The 22,421-nt window shown below is 43.0% G+C and overlaps 1 protein-coding gene across 7 annotated transcripts in view; it reads left to right on the plus strand.

Moving 5' to 3' along the window:
- Positions 1 to 22,421, plus strand: part of Gpd2 (glycerol-3-phosphate dehydrogenase 2) — a 137,159-nt gene that overhangs the window by 25,219 nt on the left and 89,519 nt on the right. For 3 of the 7 annotated variants that reach the window (XM_039104331.2, XM_039104334.2, NM_012736.2), the window contains exon 2: positions 8,985 to 9,094. In XM_039104331.2, the coding sequence (XP_038960259.1) occupies positions 8,993 to 9,094 (102 nt within the window). In that variant the 5' untranslated portion in view covers positions 8,985 to 8,992. Of the gene's footprint in view, positions 1 to 6,343; positions 6,479 to 8,349; positions 8,628 to 8,984; positions 9,095 to 20,997; positions 21,090 to 22,421 lie in introns of those variants that run through there. The other 4 variants (XM_039104330.2, XM_039104329.2, XM_063283137.1 and 1 more) reach the window with 4 other exon arrangements.

A 22,421-nucleotide genomic window follows, 5' to 3' on the forward strand; every position in this document is an offset into this window, starting at 1 on the left:
GGGTGGTGAATAAGATCTTATGATCAAGTCTGTTTCCGCCAAGGGTTGTTTTGTCTTGTTTTTTGACATTGCCTTGCCATGTAGCTCAGGCTAGCCTTGAACCTATTGCCCATTCTTCTAATAGGGTTTCAGGTATGAGGACTATACCTGGCGGTAGCTAGGATGACTGAGATGGAAGCAACGAAAAATCGCTCACAGTTGTTCCTTCGGTGAAGGGAAACTGAATATTTTTGGGGCAGGGGTGAAGGGACTGGGCAATGCTCTGTTGCACATGCCCTTGAATAGGATCCTTGTGAGCGGACATTTTATTTCAACCTCTCTTGTTTTCAGAGAGCTGTTTCCTTGAGGGTCAGACACATTTAGGGAATCTGATCACTTTACCTAAAACAATACAGTCCAAGATTATTGTGACTAGCGTATTTCAGGTTTTTCTAAATACGTTCACTGTGTGTGCAGCTTAAACATCCACATATACATATGGATTGTTGGGTGTGTAGAGGAGTGAGTTTAAATGTAGAATTCAGCAGGTTGAGTATGAAAAGGAACACAGGTATATAATGTGGTAAGCTCTGTTCACTGGGATCTTCTTTATCACAGAGCAGCAGACTGCCTGAATCTCCACCCCAGCATACTTCCTGGCCACAGAATTATTTTTGGTTCGGTTCTTCTCCAGGACTTAAGCCAGAAGTATTGTAGTAATGGTGGAGTAGATCTGTATTTAAACCGTTTAGCTTTCTACAGTATAAAAAGTTGATTTGAAAATAGTGTGCTATTACTAACTGTAATACAAAATCAGGTATGGTCTTAGTTTGTTCTGGTTTTGGAGACAGGCTGTCACATAGACTCGGGTGACCTGAACGAATTACATAGTGACGGCTGGCTATGAACTCCTGACTGACTGTCCTACCTTTCCCTTTGCCAAATGCTATGATTACAGCACGTAATGTACGGCCACACTGGTCTGGTTCTTTTGAGATAGGGTCTCACTATGAAAGTGCTGGCTTGCCGAAAGCCATGTAGATCAGCCTCAAGTCAGTGCTTACTTTCCGTCTCAGCCACAGCCTAGAGTTTGATCACCAGGAACCAAGGATGCGTTATGTTCTCAGGTCTCCTCAAATCTTTTACCTTGTGTTATCAGGAGGATGCTTTGCTTACTGACTTCTGAAAGCCTCCATGATTATTGTTCCTTGCTGTCATGTTCAGTGTGTGTGTGTGTGTGTGTGTTCTTTATAGTTCTTTATAAACACACACACACACACACACACACACACACACACACGAGCACACGAGCACACGAGAAGGATAGGCATCTATTACGGAGCGTGATCGGTTCACATTATTCTGTTAGAGTCACGTTGTAGGAAGAACTCTTGCCATCGGTTTTCTAACCAGTCTTGTTATGCTTGGGTTACCACTTGATTGTGCCAGCCTTTGTGTCTGAGCTAAAACGTACTTCTTCATAGGCAGTTGGAATAATAGTTTGCTTTGTTACATGTTACATCCTGCCCGAACCTGGATTTGCTGATACTTCCTCATAACCTTCCGTCTCAACCACTGGGAGGAGGGGAGCCAGGAGATCAGAAGTTTAAGGCTAGCCTGTGCTACTGAAGTCTGCCTCAGAAAACTTCAAACAATAATAAACCCTAAACAAATACACAAACACAAACAAACAAATAAACAAACAACCTCATTAGTTCAAAGAACCCAGACATCCGGCCCTTGCAGTTTTAACATGAGTTTTAGCATGGGTGAGTGGAAGAGAACGTGCTCACTTCGTCCTCTTCCGTTGGGCTGTGGATTGCTGTCAGTCTCTCAATTCTGGACAATACTGGGTAGGAGTTCCTCTGAGCAAGCGCTGCCTTTTAATTTTGTAAAATCCACATACCTTCCTTTTAAAAGTCACTGCATTAATATGTGGTTGGGCACGTGGGTTGGGCCCCGGAGTTGTGCCTCTGAGGGGTGTGACAGTGTGATGTGAGTCAGTGGGAAGAGGGGGTGGCTTTCCTTGCTCAGCTGCAAACGGAGAGTGAAATGCCCGGGCTCTGTGCTACCTTTGGAACCACTTAGTTTGTCAATGGTTAGTAAGACAGGATGTTCTAACTGTAAGCTATGCCGTGGGGATCGTATTTTGTATCAGAGATGCCTTGTGTGTCTGGGCTCTTCAGTGTGGGTCATCAGACTGTGGAGCACTTCACTATCTTGCTGTAGAACTTGATCCCCAAAACTGCAAGGCTGGCGGTTGAATTCCTCTTCTCCCTAGACACGAGCTCCACTACTGAGTTCCATCCTCGGCCCTTTGCTCTTCAAGACAGGTCTTGCTATTCCCCTCAGGCTGGCCTCCTTCCTGGCCCTGGGATGACAGACATGCTCCGCCACGCCCAGCTGAGAGCACCCTTTGACCTGTGCCTTTTCTTCGCACTGATCACACGTGTGAGGGATGCTTATTCTTATTCTAGCATACCAGTCACACTTGAGAAGTTCCCGTTTTTTTCTGCAGTTCATTGCAGGTCAGAGGGATTGCTTCTTAGAGGCCAGAAAGATAGGGAAGTTTGCCTACAGTTTGAGATTTCTCTCACAGTGAGAGATGGGTATGAATGCGTGAGATCTTAAGTTACCTTTACGTCTTGATGAGTGCTGAGAGAGATTAGCTGTAGACCTGGCGTGGACAGTAAAGTACGTATGGTAGGTAGAGAATTCAGGGGCCAGGATGGAAATATTCTTTCAAGCATAAGTATACTTCTAGTTGCCCTTCTATATTTTTCTGTCTAAAAATTTCTGTTTTATTATTATTGTGTTCGTAGGCCTATACTGTGCCAGTGTGCATGTGCTCACAGACCACGGCAGAGGTGTGGAGATGAAAGGACAGTTCTCTTCATCTTGGGATCCGGGGAACTGATCTCAGGTGGTCAGGCTTGTGGGGCAAGCCTTTTCTCCACTGACCGTTCTTGTTGGCCTTTTCAGAGTTGTCAATTAGTGGTTGTTTTCTTGCTTTTAAAGATAGATGTTTGATTAAGTTATTAAAATATATGATTTAGCTGGGAGGGTAGCCTTGACTCTGAGTGGAAGGAGATAGGTAGGGAACACTCCAGGATTGTGCTTGAGAGGTATGCTGATCTGAGTTGCTGTCTGTGGTGGGAGTCCTTGAGGGACAGCCCAGGGCTCAGTTGATCCAGGGCAGTCGCTTGCAGACTTTGAGAAATGCCAGCTGTAGTTGATGTCAGTGGGCACTCAAGGAGCAGATGTGATGGTCACTTATAGGCTGATGTTCCCTTAGCCTATACCTGCAGCTGATTATTTTGATTGCCCCCCCTTTTTTTTAAAATAAGTTTTAGATGGATTAATGGCTAACTCTCTTGCTTTCTTCAAGTAAATATTGTACTAAGACTTGGAATTTTCTCAGTTCCAAACTGGTCTTCTTCTCTCCTCTGGTTTGTCTGTCTGGATCAGAACGTTGTACCAGTGGGTCCAGCTCCCAGGATCCCTCTTTTCACCATGTTTGTTCTCTGCTCACTTCTTCCTGTCATCATTTGTCAGTTCTCTTTGGTCACATTTCCCAGGGTTGCCTTAAACCGAGCTCCTTCAGCCCACACAGGGACAGCTTCGTTGTCATCTAGTTGTCCTCTTCATTCTCATATTCTCCTGCACAAAATTCTACTGTAGAAGGAGACACACATCTTGAGCAGATGTGTGTGTCAGCGAGGGCCATTTTATTTAGGCTTGGCCAGCTGAGCTAGTCTTCTTGGAAGAATTAAAATCAGGGTGTGCCAGCATGGAAGCCAGCCCTGAGTCACTGTGCATGTGATTTAATTAACAGTCCAGAAAGCATGGACATTGAGCTGTGTGATAAGCTTGTTAATTTTGTGCTTGTATCGCTTTCTTTCTCCCTTTCTTTCTCCCTTTCTTTCTCCCTTTCTTTCTTTCTTTCTTTCTTTCTTTCTTTCTTTCCTTCCTTCTTTCCTTCCTTCCTTCCTTCCTTCCTTCCTGCCTTTCTTTCTTTCTTTCTTTCTTTCTTTCTTTCTTTCTTTCTTTCTTTCTTTCTTTCTCTCTTTCTATTATTTATTAATTTTTTATTTATTTTTAACTTATTTTGATTTTTAGAGAACTTTCTTTGCTCAGGTGAAGCAGAATCCTAGAGTCTTTGAAACAGACCCCCTTGGGTGTGAAAGAACTTCATTCAGAACAATTCAGGCTGAAACACAATTACCATAGTCAAAGGGTATAATGCCAAGTTTACCGAAAGAAATTAAATTTAAAATTTGGAAAAATGTGAACCAATTTATTTACCTTTAAATTTTTTTCTTCAAAATTAAAAAGAAATTTTTTTTATTCTAAGTGTAGAGTGCTTTGCATGTATATGTGTGCAGTACACACATGTCTGATACCCAGAGAGGACAGATGAGGTCACCTGAAACTGGAGTTACAGACAACTGTGATCATCCGTGTATGTTGTACTTGCTGGGAACCCAGGACTTCTACAAGGGCCCCAAATACTCTTGACTGTTGAGGAATTTTCATTTGTAAACAAAGTGTTGAGGAGGGTTTATGAGCTGCCTGGCTTAGATTCACCATGAAAGAGTGGTGATACAGTTGATCTCAAGGCCACAAACATCCTGACCCTGCTTGGTACATGCTCATTATCAATGCCTTGAAGACAAACAGTGTCTGTGATAACTTGGATTTTAGGTGGTGCTGAAGTTTCTGACAAGGCAGATCCTGGGGTGGGAGGCTTCTTTCTCTTCCTGCCTCCCTTTCATTTTTTTCCTGATTTCCTGTTCTTCCTCATATTCTTTGCTATCTTCTTGGTTGCAGCTTTTATTACTTAAAGGCCTTACTTCACGTGTATCGACGCTCTTCCTGCTTGACTGTCTGAATACCACTTGAATCCCTGGTTCCTGAAGAGGGCATTTGGATCCCTTCTCTCAGAACAGGAGTTCAAGAAGGCTGTGAGCCACCAAGTTGGCACTGAGAATCCCTCCCGGGAAGAACAAACAGGCTCTTGATTGCCGGGCCATCTCTTCTGCCCCTTTTACTACTTTTACAATTGATGCTTGCAAACAATCTTTTCTTTGTAACCACTGTGAAACCCTTTCCTCATAACCTAATGTCATGATGTATGTTGGTGGCATAAGTTTATATTTATTGCTTTTAAGTAAATTTCTTTGAACATTAAAGCGAGGCCTTTTGGCAGATATTTTGCCAGAGGCTCTCCCTGTGTTTTTTATTGACATAGTGTGTGTGTGTGTGGGGGGGGTGTGGCTGGTGGATTAGGAGACAACTTCAGGTTTCAGCCATTGCCTTCTACTTTGAGATAGGTCCTTTTGCTTTTCTCTTGGATATACCTGGGTAGCTGACCTGTCAGTCAGCTTTTGGAAGATTCTTCTCTTCCCACTAAGCATCTCCCTGCAGGAGAGCTGGAGTTGTAGATGCACATTACCAAATGCTGCCTTTTGTGTGGGTTCAGGAGATCTGTGCTCAAGCTCTTGCTTGTTTCTGAGGCAAACTCTTTCCCCAGTGAGTCATCTTGCCAACTGAAGCCAGAAGTTTTAAGATGAAAAGAGTTAATATGTGAGAAGTAAAGCAGTCTCTCCACGAATGACTGCGGTTGTCATTGCGACTCCTTTTTAAAAATCCTTTTGGGGGCTGGGGATTTAGCTCAGTGGTAGAGCGCTTACCTAGGAAGCGCAAGGCCCTGGGTTCGGTCCCCAGCTCCGAAAAAAAGAACCAAAAAAAAAAAAAAAATCCTTTTGGGTCAGGGTCTCATTTTAGAGACCTGGCTGGCCCAGAACTACTAGTAATAGAGACAGGCTTTCCTCTGCCTCCCAGTTGCTGGGATTACAGGCATGCACCATCACAGCCAGTTCTGTTTTGGCATTCTTAGTAAAAGAGAAGCATACCAACGCTGATTTTCGGATGGAAGTCTACCTTTTAGATTTGGGGCTGCCTATGGGTGTGTTTTTACTCATAGGCGCCTAGGTGACCTTATACAAGGATTTGGTAACAGTAGAAATAATCTTTGTTTGCTTGAGACAGGGCCTCAGTAGAAACGATCTTTTAATTATCGCATGGGATTATCAAAAAGACTGCTACAGTGAAAATTATTGCTAACTCTGGTGTTGTATGCATATAGTTTTTTTTAATGTAGTAGTGTTATTAAAACTAAACTTTTGTGAATTTTAGCATAGGAAAATTAAATTGAAAGATTACAATGAGATGGGTCAGAAAGCCACACTTTTGGAAGGATCAGCCCTACACTTGTTTGGCTGAGTGGATCAACCAACACCTAACACTGAGACATTCTCTTTGACTAATGTGTACCACTCCACAGTTGTTCTTGATGATGTGTGGTTTCCTTTGTGAGGTCATGAATGATGTTATCAGCAAGATAAGTAGTGATACCACCCCAAGTCAACCATCTACCAGTCACATCCAATGGACCACCAGGCTTCTGTCTATATGGGGTAGGCATGCACCTTTTTAGGTAAATAAAACTAGGATTCTAATCTGTCTTGAGTTAATCAATATAACTATCTGACAGTAGGCTATCTCAGGCTTCCTACGAGTTCTCTTGTTGAGACAGGCATCCATATGAACAGTTCTCAGCACCTTAAGCAGTGTAAGGCTATGTGACCCATGGGTGTCTGCTTTTATGTGGTTTTGACTTTTAAAGAAGATAAGGTTAACTGAATATTGGACTTCCTTAACCAACAAACGAAGTTTGAGCCCAAGTGGATGATTATGTAGGGAAGATGCTGACGGTTCGCGGTAGGTGAAGACAGAGCTCCACATCACTGCTTGAAGCAGCCCCAGAAGTTCTCTCATTCTTCTAGGGATCACGGATTTTACTCTAAGTCTGTGGGAAATAGAGTTGGAGTTTATTAAAAACAGAAGTGCTCAAAGACAGAACACTAAGAGCAGGGGTATGCACGTCTCAACCAAGAACTAGTTTACTAAAAGACGTTCTTCATGGGTTTTTAAGCACAGGGGTGGAGGGAGGGAAGTGCAGGCAATGGATAAGAACCATCCAAGTGTGAGTATCGGATCCTTAGGGTGAGGTGCACAGTGTTTCCTGCCTATAGCCGTTTGCACCGTTTTCGTGCCTCTCAGCTTCGATCTCAAAGGGTTGCTAAGAAACCTGTTTCTCCTCCTCCTCTTTCTCCTCCTCTCTCCCACCTCTCTCTATGTCCTTCTCTCTCTCTGGTAAGCCAGATTATAGGCTGGCTCCAGAGATTACTTGGACAGGATTGGAGTTTACAGTGAAACCTAAGGGACCGTGCAAGGAAGTCAGGACACGCCCTTCTACTGTAAGTGTGTTTTGGTGAGATTTCTAGAGAATTGCAGATTTTCTGTCAGAGAAGGATGCTCTTAAGCGAGTGTTGATCAGGAATCTTGATTCTCCAGCTGCTGAAGGACTTCAGCCATTCTCAGGAGAGGGGTCCTTTCCCTTCCTCTGTCTCTTGGTCTTTCCCGTTCTAACTCAGACCTCCAATGTCAGGGTGTTTATATTAAATAGTTCCCTGGGTAAGAATGTTAGTTAAAAAAAAAAAAGCCTATGTTTGAGTTTTGGAGTTTGTGAGGGAGATCAGAAAGAAAAAAAAAATTAAGAAATGCCAGTTTCTATTCTAGTGCATAATTTATAGTATTCCAAAACGAGTTCTGTGTAGAATGTAGTTACCAACTCTACGAAATTCTTTAATTTAGGAGAGTAGAACAGATATTTTACATCCAATATAGAACCCAACATATAATTATAATTTATTTTGATTTTTTTTTGAATTCTAAGTTAAAACTACCTTTAAACTTAGCAAGCTCTTAAGTTCTGTATTAAAGACACAAGCGAGTTGTTCAGATAGGTCCGATCACTGCCTGACTATCTGTCCTGGGAAATAGAATAAGAGGTCGGGTGTGCCAGCTGCTTTTGTGAATGCAAGGAGAAAGGTTTAGGCAGGTCAAATTATTTACTCCAAAGTTAGAAAAAACAAAACAAAATAACAACAAAAGACACTCACACAGTGTTATCATTTAATGTTTAACAGAATAAAAGTAGACCAGAGGATTTTGATTCGGTTCTTATTCCTTGGTTTTTGGCTTCTAAAGAAGTCAGAAAATATTTTTAAATCCCCAAGAACAGTATTAAAAAAAAAAAAATCCAATCAATCCAGCAGGAGAAAAGAAGGGAGAAGAAAGAAAGCCCTCACACAATACAGCACTTTATTTAGCAATACCCTGTGAACACAAAGGGCTTTCTCCTTGCCTCTGCTTGCCTGTCACTGACTGGAGGAAAACCTCCCTTCTTGTCCCCCTCCTCTTCCCCTTTAAACTCCTTTAATGAAAGGAGTTACAGCAGGTTAAGTTATCATTCTGTTAGAGGACCAGGGCCTGACATCTGTTGACTTCCTATTTGTAAAGTGTCCACTGTTTTTAGTGATGGAAATCTCAGTGTCTCGGCTTTTGGCTTCTGTGAGAGTTACATCAAGGAGGGAGAACACCAGAGAGTTGTCTCAGAGTTTGAATTGAATCTGCGGCCTGAGAACCTGGAGTAGGCCTGAGGTTTACTGTCCTGTTGAATGACCCAGGACTCCCCACCAGTTTCCCTTGGAGAGAGGATTAACTGTGGAACAAGTTCGCAAGTACAGCTTGTAGTTTTGTCAGATCCACAATGACATTTCTTTTCACAGCTCTCTTGACTTTATACTGTTTAAATACCCTGAGTTGTCTCTTTCTTAATTTGCATTTCTTTCTTTAATTCTTGTCAGTTCTGAATGTAACGTTTACATAATCAATTTGCTTGTCCTGGTTTTTTGAGTTGGTGCTCTTGGATTGTGGTATACCCATTGTCCTGTCAGCAATCTTCTCATTTTTTTGTTTCCTTGTCTACTTTAAGATAGTTTCATAAGTTGTACAATGCATTATTTTATTATTATTATTATTATTATTAAAAATTGTTATGCAATGAAAATAACTTTCTTTTCTTTCTTTCTTTGTAGGCTGAGCAATGGCGTTTCAAAAGGTAGTGAAAGGGACTATTCTTATGGGTGGAGGAGCTCTGGCCACTGTTTTGGGACTCTCTCAGTTTGCTCACTACAGAAGGAAGCAAGTGAGTAGCAACTGTACACTAAAGTGTGGATGCTGTCTCTGTGTGCTCATGGCTTGTGTACGAATGGCTCTTAAAATTCCTGTTCATTTGAGAGATCCTCAGACTAATGCCTTATGATGCCCACGAGCTTTGAGTACCTTGTGGTTTCAAAATCTTCCGTTTGGCTCCTTGATTTTTAAAGACTGCCTCATTTATTCGTGCCAGGGTTTGTTCATTTAGACTTTACTTTGTCCAGTTCATTGAGATGCCTGGGTGCTTTCCTCACTCCTGCCAAACTTGTCCTGATAGAAGGCTGGCGTCTGGGAAAGAAAGTGGAAAAGCAAAGGCCCAACTCTGCTGTCTGGTTTTATATATATAATTTTTTCCCTCCCTCCCTTTTTTCCCTCCCTCCCTCCCTCATTCCCTTCCTCTCTCCCTCCCTCCCTTCCTCCCTTCTGTCTTTCTCTCTCTCCTGCCTTCCTTTCTTTCCTTCCTCCATTCTTTCTTTCCTTTTTTCCCCTCCCCCTTCTTTCTTCCGCCTCTGCCTTTAAGGTGGAGAGGAGGCATGCACCATTCTGCCTTTATATTTCTTCCAGGTTTAGTAACTTATGTAGCAAGTACATAATACCTCAGGTAAGGAGGGTGATTCAGTGAGGGGCACCACAACAGTGGGATTAATACGCTCATTCTGAAGACAGCGTTTAGTTTCCTTTTATTTTTCCCTTTGTACCACAACCGTGGGTTGAGGGCAGGAAATGAGCTCATGGTAGGATTTTGTTCTCTTTGGCCTTGAGATGCTGTTGTTAGTTTCGGTCTCCTGCTTCTTTCCTCTCAGGTTGTCTGGGCAGTTCAGTCTTGCTTCGAGAGGAGGGTGGAGGAGGTCTGGTGACAAAGCAATAGCTATTCACCATTTCTGTGGCTGCCTTTAAGCCACAGGTTTCCCTATGCTTAATCTTCCTGTGTTAGAAGGTGCTAGAATCAGGTGTATTACTTGGAAGTTTCTACCCTAAATGAGAAATTGCCTTATACTCTTAGCCCCCCACCCCTCCCCTCTCTGTGTTTCAGACGGACTGAGTTTTTACTCTGTAAGCCTGATTGTCTTGGAACTCAGCTCATTCTTGGCTTGATTTCTTTTTTTCCCTGTGTACAGAAATCTCAATACAGGAGGCAGGCAAGTGGATCTCTTGGGTTCAAGGCCAGTCTGATCTATAATAGTGACTTTCAGGACAGCCAGGCCTACAAAGTGAGTGAGTGAGTGAGTGAGTGAGTGAGTGAGTGAGTGGCAAGGAGGAAGGAAGGAAGGAAGAAAGAAGAAAAAGAAAGAAAATATAATCAGGTAGGGATTATAGGCTTGGCCGCCATACCTGGCCTAGGCTCAGAAGCTCGTTTTTTTACGGTTTTTTCCTAAAGAAAGGTATTGAGTGTCACCTTTTCTTTTTATCTGAACCATGGGCACTGAACCCCAGGCTTCCAGGGTGTGCGTGTGTTGCTCTCATTAACTGTCTAGCTCTTGAGTCCTCTTTCACCCGTTCATTGGGTTAGATGCACTTTCTTTTAAAAAGCTGCCCTGGTTTCTTGAGAGTACATGTGAAAGACGCTGCTTCCGCCGAGGCTGTTTCAGATGTTTGGGACACGAACCTTAGGGATTAGATTACTTTGCTCATCTTTTCCCTACCTCCATGTTATCTGAACTGAAGCTGGGAAATGCCAGGGCCAAAGGTCATAATATCTGATAGGTGTTGCTAAATTCGTATGCGCCTTCTGTCTTTTAACCATAGTAAGCATGTTTTACTGTGATGTTTACTGGGGTTTCACATGTTTATGGCTTAATTTTTATACTTAAGTATTAACTGTTTTATCTTCTGAAAATCTGATTTCTTTCTTTTTCTAAACAACTGATCTTACGGAATAAACTTGTGACAGTGCTGACAATCATAGTCAGAGCACCCGACTACCCTAACAGCGCAGTGACATGGATGCCAGCAGCTTGAAGTCATTTATAAAAAGAAGCTGACAGGTTCTCCGGGTGGGGCTGGGGCTGGGGCTGGGGACCACCCTGGGCATATTCTATCAGTGAGTAGGTAGATAGGAAATCCAACTGCGTTTTTTAGTGATTCCTGTCCCTTTAAGAGGTTACCTTACACTTGTATTTGGGAGGGTAACCAAGTGTGCTGTAGCCAGAGGTGTCGAGAAAAAAATTAGATAAACTCCCACAGAGATAAGGAACAGTTTATTTTAACTGTTGACATAAAGTGACCGCAGGCCACCTGTAATACAGTTCTCTTCTCCCATAAAGTCTGTATCAGTCAAAGCCATTGGATGTGTGGGCATGGTGGCGACTGAATTCAAGTTTTTTTTTTTTTTTTTTTTTTTTAAATGATCTGCTCCTTGGCTTGTGAATTGGCTGCACTTTTGAAAGGATCTTGGATATGGTCCGTTTTTCTGCTGACTGTGGGGGGAAGTTTTGCCTTGTTGTACAGGTGTAGCCATCTGCTCTTTCTCCTGCTCAGACCTGTTTTTTTTTTTTTTTTTTAAAAGATGGTTCATACTGGAAGTTTGCTGCCTTTTAGGTATAAATCAGAAGGGTGGGTGATGGGGCACACCTTTAATCCCAGCACTTGTGAGGCTGAGGCAGGTGGATCTCTGTGAGTTTGAGACCATCTTGGTCTACATAACCACTTCCAGGGCAGTCAGAGGTAGCTACATAGTGAGAGCCTGTCTCAGAAAAGAAAAAAAGAGAGAGAGAGAGAGAGAGAGAGAGAGAGAAAGAAAGGAAGGAAGAAAGGAAGGAAGAAAGAGAGAAAAAGAGAGAGAAAAAGAGAGGAAGGAAAGGAGAGAGGGAGGGAGGGAGGAAGGAAGGAAGAAAAAAAGGTAGAGAGAGAAAGAAGTGTAATGTAACTTTTATTCACCCAATAGAATTGTCATCCAGAGGCCTACTGCTTATCTAGGCCTAGAATGTTTTTAGCCTTGGAGACGTAGTGTTCAATAACTTCCCCTTTTTCTAGTTCTTTCTGAGCTCTGGCTGGCTGGTTCAACTCAGCTGTTGTGGCTCAAACTCCTCTCCAAGCTGACTGATGGAATCTAGCTTCTCTCAGTTTCTTAGCGAATTGCTCTGCTTGGCTTCGTACTAACTTTTGCCATCTCTTCTTCTGTTCTTCTGACTCCTTATTATCTGACTTGTTTTGTTCTCACCTGTGCCTCTTGGACCTGCCTCTGTGAAACAATCCCGGTAAAACCTCCTTTTTTGTTCCCTCCCTCTGCTTTTGCTCTCGTGTAAGTAGCCTCTCTTTCTTCTCTCTTCTTGCAAGAGTTGGGTGGATCCTATTGTGTCGAATCTTCTTCTGATTCATCACTTTGTCTTTGACACTCATCTAGACATCACTCTCAAACATGGTGCTGCTACGAAAACTTCACTTCTACAAACTAACTTTATCTACATTGTTTGGGATTAAGGGTATGTACTAGGAGCTGTGCCACATCACAACTAGAAACACTTTTTCAGTAAATAACACAGTCTCCGGGTTCACGTTTTTGTGATCAAATCTCCTGCAGCAAAGCAGAATAAGTTGGTGTTGAAGACGCGTGGCGGTACCCCAACCTCCGCATAGTGGTACCCTAGGGTGCTGTCCGTATATTGTATCCTCTGCTGCAGCTGGTAGTTCCCACTTGGCTGAGCTCTCCTTAGAATTTACCCCTCTCCCTTCTTTTTTTAAAATTTAATCTTCGTTGTTGTTCTACTTGGGGTTAATCCGAGAGCCTCCAACATTGCGGGCAAGCATTCTACCACTATATTCCATTAGTATGTAAGTTTTTCAGGAACAAGTTGATATTTTATTTAGTACACGTGGGCTTAATGGTAAGCTTTTTAGTTGAAAAGGGGTTAGATGACATCTAACCCAGTAACAGCGGAGTGAAAGAAGGGCCTTCTTTTGGGAGGCTCTCCTGTATTTAACTCTAAGTTGCTCACAAGTGGAGTGGGAGAAAGGGGTTTCTCCATCTAGGAGAGGGAGCCATGGAGCACTTCAGTGTAAGGTATGAAAAAGGGAAGCGCGGAGAAACCCTGGGTAGTTGGGAAGAATGGAGGTGGATGGAGAGCCGTAGGCTGAGATGTGAGGAGTTGGTCCAGGACTACTCTAGTCTCTTCTCATGTTAGGACAAAGGCATTTTCTTTTTTTAAAGAAAAATAATTAACTTATTATTCACACCATTAAGATACGAACTGGAAAAACTGATGTGACGATGAGGTCTTCTCTCTAACCGACCTGTGGTTGATTTAACGGATCTGGTTAGCTGTGAGGGGCCCCTCTGGGTGACATGCTATGTTTACTCTTTCCATTACCCACTCTGGAGTTGCAGTGGGCTTTGTGAGCTCAGCCAGAGGTGAAAGAGATTTTTCTTTTTCTCCTTTCCTTCCTTTCTTCTGTCCTTTCCTCTTTTTCTTCCTTCCTTCCTTCTTTCCTTCCTTCCTTCTCTTTCTCTTTCTCTCCCTCTGCCCCTTTCCTTCCCCTTCCCCTCCCCTCCTCCCTTCCCAACCTTCTTTGCATCAAACAGAAATCAGGGAGTGGGCTTTGGGAACAGGAATCTGTTTAGTGCGAGGAGGAGCGGTCTTACCAGGCGATCGGGGAGCATGGAGATTGTGCTGATGAGTCAGTCTTCCCCTGAAGAGCATATATGGAGTATCTTTGCAGCCTCATTCAGCATGCCCGCCTCCAGTACTCCAGTTTTCCTGAGTCTTGACCTCGTTTTTCTTCCTGTAACAATGAATGTAGCAGTGATATATTTCTTACATGACTAAAAAGCAAAGGCTTGCATGGGTAATTAGAGACCACAAGGATGTTGCGAGCACCGTTTTAACTTATATTTCAGACTTTCCCTTCCAGTGAGCTATTTGTAAAGTTGTAAAATAGCAGTGCTTTCCTATTGGTAGAATGGTCACAAAGGGTTTTTTTTTTCCCCCTTTCTTTCTTTTTTTTTCTTTTGTCAGTAGCAAAAGACAAAATTGGAGAAGCACAAAAATTAGAATGACCAACTCTACTCAAAATAAGTCTTATTTTGTTCTTTTCCTTTCGAAACTGGGTCTCATTCTGTAGCCCAGTCTGGTCTGGAATATGGAATTCTTGTGCCTTGCTTGCTCCCTCTGTTTACAGGCCAGAGCAACACAAACACTGTTAGCTGTTTATCTTTCAAGTGCAACTGGGGGGGGGGGAAACATGTTGGTGTGTACAAGTATGAACATTTGAAGACTTTGATTTTCCAATAAAAGAAGGGTAAGGACTCTTTTTCTCCCATACTTTCCCCTTCTAAGCTCTCGGTCTGGCTGAATAGACCAGCAATTTGGCACACAGTAGGTCCTTAGATTCACATGAACCTCTTTTCTTCTTCATTTGTAGTCTTTGGAACACACCTGGATTTTTTATTTTATTTTATTTATTTTTTTTTTTGTTTTTTTGTTTTTTTTGGCATAAGAAGATAGAATCCAAACTTCTTAAAAATAATCGTATTTTTGCCTCTGTTAATAGAGAAGTGAGTGAAGACACACATTAGATGGGTTTCTGGCAACATTAAAGTTAAAAAGTTGTACCTACTTGCTTTGCCGTTTCTACGGCGAGCATCTTTGAATATCACTCTGCCTCTTAAGCACTCTCAACATCAATTCAACTTCAGTGGGAGAAGCTTCCTAATCTGAGGGCGTTTGGGTTCTGGAGTCAACCAGAATGTTCACAAATGGCCCTGAACTTGTGACCACACCTGTCCCCTAACGTGAATAGCCTTCCACTTACAGAGGCATTTGTCATAGTTCGCAAGCAGCCTTTCTCTTTAAAAGTCTGGGTCAAATGAAGTTTCCAAGGTGGGGAAATAGGTAGAGACACAAAGATCAGAAGTTCAAGCTCAGCCTTGCCTACACCATAGGATTTGTAGCCTGGGCAGCATGAGATCCCACCTACAAACAACAACAAGACCCAAAACACCAGCACAGCAGCAGCCCCAGCAGCAGCAAAACTTAGCGAGCTTACCAAATAACAACCCACATCTTCCTAGTCAATTTCATTTTGTTTCTTCCTTCGAGCTTAACTGAAGTGTCAAATCGGAGCAATTCCTCCCTGTGTTACAGTTCAGAGTCCCCTTGGCTCTAGTAGAGAGTAGAGAGTCCACTATCGTTTCACTCTTTTAGATTCCACATATGAGATCATGTATGTAGGCTTATGTTCTCTAGATCTGGCTTATCGCCTTATCACAAACGGGTGAATTATGGTGGTCCAATACAGTGCTTCCCTTAATTTTTAAGCAGAATATTCCATACTGCGTGTATCTTGTATTTTTCTGCAATGGATGAGGCGCCACCTGCTAGGGGAAGTTGCAGAATGACGGACTGTATACAGACTTGGTTAAGTTGAATCTTAGGTTTCCAAACGGAGTTTGCAGTTGTATTTTAAAGATATTTTATGAGTATGAGTGTTTCCCTTGCGCCACATACACATGCCTGGTGCCCACAGATCCTAAAAGAGGGAGCTGGGTTTTCCAGAACTGGAGTTACAGATGGTTTTAAATATACACATGTGCTGGGAACCGAATCCAGATCCTTTGTAGGAGCAACAAGTGTTCTCAGCTGCTGAATCATTTCCCCAGCCCCCCCGCCCTTAACAGTTGTATGTCAATCCCATAAGTGAATTGCTAAAATATGGAAGCCAGTCACTCCAACAAGCAAACTCCAAACTCAGTGCTCCCAGCACAGGCTTCTTACTGCCCTTACTGATCAGTACGGGGACGTGTTTCTTCTCTGGTTCAGGGACTTGTAACCTGTAAGGCTTTGCTGCCTACATTTCTGTGGAAGAAGAGAATCATGTTGTTAAGCATCCAGCCATTACCTGTGTCCTGAATGTCGTTTTTTAATCTGGCTGACTAATGAGCTGTTTTTTTATAATGTGAGTTTTATTGTTAGGGCTCATACCACAGACATTCATCATTCACTCGCTTCTCCTATTTAGAACCCTTTGCATAGATTCCTGGAAAGACTTTTTTTTCCCCCTCCTAGAAATACAACTGTGTCGGGAATGTGCCTGGTATCAAAGCTTGATGAGGCTTCGGAATACTTTGTATTTTAGATAAGGCCAGTTGAAACTATTCTTAACCACTCTATATGGTTTAGACTGTTTCTTATGAGACATGCCTCATCAAAGCACTGAAATTATGCAGCAGACAGAGCTGGGAATGTTCTCTGAAGAGCATCCTATCAAGCTACTGTCTAATTTTGGTTTTTACTTAACACTTAGCCCTCGAAAGTGGGGCCTCGGCGGCAACTTGAAGTTATAGCTCACACTGGGCCTTCGAGGAGTTTGGGATGCTATTTTGTGGCTGGCACACAGAATCAGCGAGGTTAACTGTACTTCTATAGGTCACCCCGTGAGTCAACGGCTGAGCTAGGATTAGCGCTGACAGCTGGTGAGCTGCTAGGCTGTTGCTAACTGAGCAGCATTGACATTCACTTTGATTTGACTTTGCATTTCATTTCAACTATTTATTCATTTTAAGGCCTTTTAAAAAAACTTTTTAGGGATATTGTGGGACAGAGGGAACTTTCTATAAATGCCCTGGGAGAGCCCTCTTACTTCTGTTTCTTTTCCATCCACCCGGCATTATAGTTATGTATTTTGTGTTTGGAAAGCTTTCTCTAGGTATCTCCCACCTCCCAGTTTAGAATAAAAGATACTTTAAAGTGAGGTAGACCCGATTTTTACCTTATTCTTGGAATCTGAGACTTTTCAGCAAAAGCTTTCCTACCTTTAATTGTACAATAGCATGGACAGAAAAGAGACTTCTAAGTCTCTTGTATTTCATGACGTCTCCACAGAGAGGGAGAGTGTGCACTTCATTTTGAACTTGAATTATTTTCAGCAGAAGGTTCAAGTATAGTAGGCTGGTCACTTGACTCAGTGCGTCAGTATGGGACTCATCTGAGAGGGACAGGGGGCCAGTGAGCCCTGTTTCAGTTCCAGGTCAGTGGCTTAAGGAGAGCTAGAGGGCCGGGTGCTGCTTCATCTGGGTCCTCTCTGTGGCTGCCCAGCATGACTGGCTGTGGGCTAAGAGGATGTGGTAGGATTTCTAGACTTCACTAATTGCACCGGAAGTTCTGCCTCGTAGAAGGCCTGTGGTGGTGCACGTCTTTAATCCCAGTGCTTGGGAGACATAGGCAAGCAGATCTCTGGGAGTTTGAGTCCGGGCTGGTTTAACATAGTGAGTTTCACGACAGCCAGAGCTGTGCAATAGAGAGACCCCGTCTCAAAAATCTAAACAAAGTGGTCGGTTGATCTAGGGATAATGAATGTATTTGGAATCAAAATGAATCAGGTTCTAAGTTTCAATTATGTGCTCAAGTAATAAATTTAGTTTCTTTTCAGGTCAAAGAATACCTCCTGGGACCTGGGGTGTAGATCTGTGGTTAGAGAGCTTTTTTATTCATTAATTTATTATTATTATTATTATTATTATTATTATTATTTTGTTACTACTACTATTAATTTATTTATTTACTTATTCACTTTACATACTGTTCACTGCCTCCCTCCTGGTCATCTGCTCCCACAATTCTTCCTGTCCTCCCTTCCCTTCTCCTCTGAGTGCTGGGAGCTCTCCTGGGTAATCCCTCACCCTGGCCCATCAAGTCTCTGAGGCTAGGCACATCCTTCAAGGCCTTTTCTTACAGGGTTAAAAGCCCTTAGTTCAATTTCCTAGACCACTTGTTTTTTTGTTTTTTGTTTTTGGTTTTTGGTTTTGTTGTTGTTGTTTGTTAGTTTGTCTTTTGTTTTGTTTTTTTTTGTTTTGAGCTGGGCTTCTCCGCTAGACAGCCTTGGCTGTCCTGGGATTCACTTTGTAGACCAAGTTGATCTCAGAACTCACGGGGATCTGCCTGCCTCAGCCTCCCTAATGCTGGGATTAAAGGCCTGTGCCACTACTACTTATTTAAGAAAAGAAAAAGAAAAAAAGAAAGGAAAAGAATTACATAAAAGGATACCGCCTTTCCTGCTCTTCTCTGATGGGAGTCGGAAGGGCTTGTGGATCTGGAGGAGAGGGCTGGTGGGAGGGAGAGACTGGGCAGGAAGGAGGGGAAACTGTAGTCCGGATGCAATATATGGGAGAATTAAAAAGGAACAGTAGGAAGGTAAATGATCTTGCCATGAATTTTGACGACCTTAGTTCAATTTCGGGAACCCATAGAAGAGGGAGAGAATGGACTCTCAGAGTTGTCCTTCAGCCCCCACTTGCATGCTCTGGCCCGTGCACATACATACTAATGATAATAATACATTCAATTATAAAGAGGAAAATAGATTATTTATTGGAAACCCATAGGCGACATCCTCAAAGCCTCTGTTTAGTCCTGCAAGTTAATGGTGTTAATTTAGTTGAATAGTCCAGACAGAGTCGACACTTTTTCATTTTCTGGCAGTTCCCCTTCCTTGACTCTAACAATCCATAGTTTACATTGCGTACTATCGGGGAAGTGACAGTTTCATGGAGACTGGACTTGCATGACCCTCTGCTGTACCACCCCAAGGTTTGGTAATTGATTGCATGAGTATCTTCTGGTTGCAGAGGGCTCCGTGCACATCTGAAAGGAATCACAACCACAGATAGACTCTACAGCGTGAGAGGTTCGTTCTCAGTGCCTAGGAAGAGGACATTGCCTGTCACTTCTCATGCTGCACGCAACTTCAGGGAGGAAGAATTCACTTTGGCTTACAGTCGACTACGACACATTTAATACATAGCCACAAACTTGTCTGGTTTTCTGTGGAAATGAGAGTTACCCTGTATTAACTGGCTAGAGAGGGAAACATGAAGTCCTCATGGATCTGCTTACACTGAAACAAGTTGCTTACTGTCATGTAAATCCAAGAAAGGTCATCGATTTAGTTACAAGAGGACCCCGGAAGTCAAGAGCTTTCCAACTTCTGAAGAGGAACCGTATGAAGATGCTTGTCACTTTCACCTCCAGGCGCACACTGATAGGGGCTTAGTCTTTTTCGGTGACGGCAAAACAAACAGGAAGCAATTTCTCTCCAGTCTAACCAATTCCATTGATTGAATGGCATAATATGGACGAGCGAGCGAGAGTGATTGTCGCAGTCTGAAGTGATTTGCATGAAACCTACTTTATACTCCAATTATTATTGTACATGATTACAGGACAGCCTGGCTGTTAATTGCCTGTGGTCTTTAAATATGCACTTCTTTCAGAAATAGACACTAATTATTAGATCTTGTTTTCGGTCTCACCCGAAGTTACAAATGTCTAGGAATTTTTTTTTCTTTTTTAATTTGCAAGTCTAATACTGCTCAGACATAGTAACACTGATCTCATTCGGAATCCTGGTTAGGGGAAACACTTTCTTGGTCTCTATGGGTCATGAACTTGGCTTCCAACTCTACGTAAATGCAAGTCTCTATCTTTTTAAAAGGAGGATACTTTATTTTTAATTCTGTGCCTGCATCTGTCTATCTGCACATAAAGGCAGGTGCCCTCCTAAACCAGAGTCTGACAGATCCACCTCCAGCTGGAAGGAAATACCTGGAGATTTGAGCCACCTAATGTTTCTGCTGGGAACTAAAATGGGTCCTCTGCTTATCAGTATGTGTGCTTATCTGCTGAGATCTCGCCAAACACCATGCATGTCTCTGTCATAATGCTGAAGGAATTTTTAATTTTTCTTGTGGTACTGGGTATTGGATGTAGGGTGTTCACATGTCTGTCAAGACCATAACCACCGAGTCACAGTCCAGAGCTCACTTTTGAAGACAAGTTACCCATGGTGGCCTTCTATCCTTCTGCCTCCGCAGTAGGTAGAGAGACCTTTGGTTTCAGTGGTCAGGTTAAGTAGCTAATCCTTCATTTGGAAGTTCTCACTTTGTTCTGGGTTTAGGCTTGGGACAGCAAAGTCACATGACTCCATTCGACAGACTGGTGGGATGGGTAACTCAGGTGAGTGCCCTGAAGCTTACAGGTCCTGCCTTACCTACAGGCCACAGCTGTTAGCACTCAGTTTTCTTAGGTTAATCTCAGTTTGGAACTTTGTGAAACTGTGCAGTTTTTAAAGTTGGACATGTAAGCCAGATTTCAAGAGTAGTGTGATGACAGGAAAGAGCAGACTTGTGTGTATTCTAGACTTAGCACATGCTATTCCTGCTTCCTTTTCTAGTGTCTTCCAGCTGATGTCCACTACTCTTGATTTAGCTGGCCTTCATAGGAAAGCTTGGCCAGGATTTATGAGACGCCTTCTGTGACTGTGCCTGCCTGCCTGCCTGCCTGCCTGCCTGCCTGCCTTCCTTCCTTCCTTCCTTCCTTCCTTCCTTCCTTCCTTCCTTCCTGCCTTCCTGCCTTCCTGCCTTCCTGCCTTCCTGCCTTCCTGCCTTCCTGCCTTCCTGCCTTCCTGCCTTCCTGCCTTCCTGCCTTCCTGCCTTCCTGCCTTCCTGCCTTCCTGCCTTCCTGCCTTCCTGCCTTCCTGCCTTCTTCCCTCCCTCCCTCCCTCCCTTCCTTCCTTCATTCCTTTCTCCTCTGCCCTCCTCTCTTCCTTTTTTCCTTCCTTGCTGTATAACTACTGTGGCCCTGAACTCTCTATAGCTGACTATGGCCTTGAACTACTGATTGATTCTCTTGCCTCTAGCAAATGAGTGTAAGGATTACAGGCATGTGCTACTGGGTGAGCACTGTTCTAATTTAACACTACACACACAGAGACGCACAGATGCACAGATGCACAGACAGACAGACAGACAGACAGACAGACAGACAGACACACACACACACACACACACACACACACACACACACACACACACAGAGTCCCCTGTGCCTTTTAGCCTTTTCTCTGTCTTTAACACCCTGCAAGTACTATTACAATTGCCACCGTATCCTTTTGTCTCCTGTAGAAGAAGGCTTGAGGGACTTCTCTGGTGATTTGTTGAGCGAGTGCTGCTGAGTCCAGCATCTGCAGATCTCATGAGCATTTTGGTCTCTCGGGTGAGTTCGGACATTCTGGGTGCATCCGCCAGGAGAGCTCACCTCCCAGATTCCTGTCAGATTCCTGTCTAATCAAACTGTCAGGCTTGGAGAGGGAGACCAAGGAAAGGACAGATCTGTGAGGAGTGGAACACAAAAGACCCCTTTTTAAAAGTGTCTTTACTTACCAATACTGCTTTTATTATCTCTTATTCCTCCCCTTTATTTCCCTGAAATCAACATATTCTAGAGAAGGTACAGTGCAGATGTATTTTTGTTACTCAAAAGCCGCATGGAGCCAAAATGAGTCTTTCTCCTGTCATAATTCTAAGTAGGGCCTTAGGCTGTGTTTACTGCCTCTAAAATAAGCATGGTGCTTAGCTTCTCAGTTGCAACACTTTCCAGCTTTTTGGAAAGAAATAAACAAAAATAAAACACTATTTTAAAGTAGCGTCAGAAATTAAATAAGTCACCCTCAATAGCACCGTGTGTGTGTATAGAAGTATATATTTTTAAATCGGAGGAACTCCTCAGTACAACTTCTGCCACAATTGGGATACCTTCCCCCTACACCCACAATATTAAAAGTTTTCTGCATCTCGCCAGTGGTATTATTTCACTCTGTTGTAGCTAGTTAGCTTGCTTTTGTATTTATTTCCTTAAGATTCTCTGTACAGTCAGCGCAGTAGAGCAGTGTAGGACTTGGTGTCTGTTGCCAAGCTGTGACGCTTCAATTCCAATTCTGCTGTGAGCTGGTCACACCGTTTTGGGATAACTTCTGTATCTCAGCACCAGCTTCCTAAGTGGAGAGCATAACACAACCTCACTCAGGTTTGCTATGAAGATTCAGTGAGCAGGAAAAAGAAAAAAGCAAACACCTTATAAACCCACCTAGAACATACGTGCTCAGTCCACAGCTGGTCATTATTTTTAAGTCACTTTTATTAATGTACAATTTGGGCAACAGCTTAAATGTAGCAAAACTAACTCTTCATAACACCCTCAGTTATGTAATTATAACCACAGTTAAATGACAGAACCTTTCTGTCATCTCCAAGGTGTTTCTTGTGCCCTTTGTAGACAGGGTTTCCCCAAGGCCTGCGATCGCTGATCTGATTTTTGATCCCATGCCTTTTTAGTTAACATTATATAGAATGATCACAGTCATGGAGTACAGAGATGCCTGAGTCTGGCCGCTTTTGCTTAGCACGGAGATTGGTTGGTTTTTCTGTGCGGGGCAAGTCATTGTTTTCAGTGACCACTCTGTATTGCATCAAGGGCACTCGTGCATGTATTGCCTAGGTGCTTGTGCTCTGGTAGAATGTGAACTCAGCCTTTAGTTTGAATTCGAGG

The sequence above is a fragment of the Rattus norvegicus genome, chromosome 3, assembly GCF_036323735.1.
Source record: "Rattus norvegicus strain BN/NHsdMcwi chromosome 3, GRCr8, whole genome shotgun sequence".
Classification (NCBI taxonomy): Eukaryota; Metazoa; Chordata; class Mammalia; order Rodentia; family Muridae; genus Rattus; species Rattus norvegicus.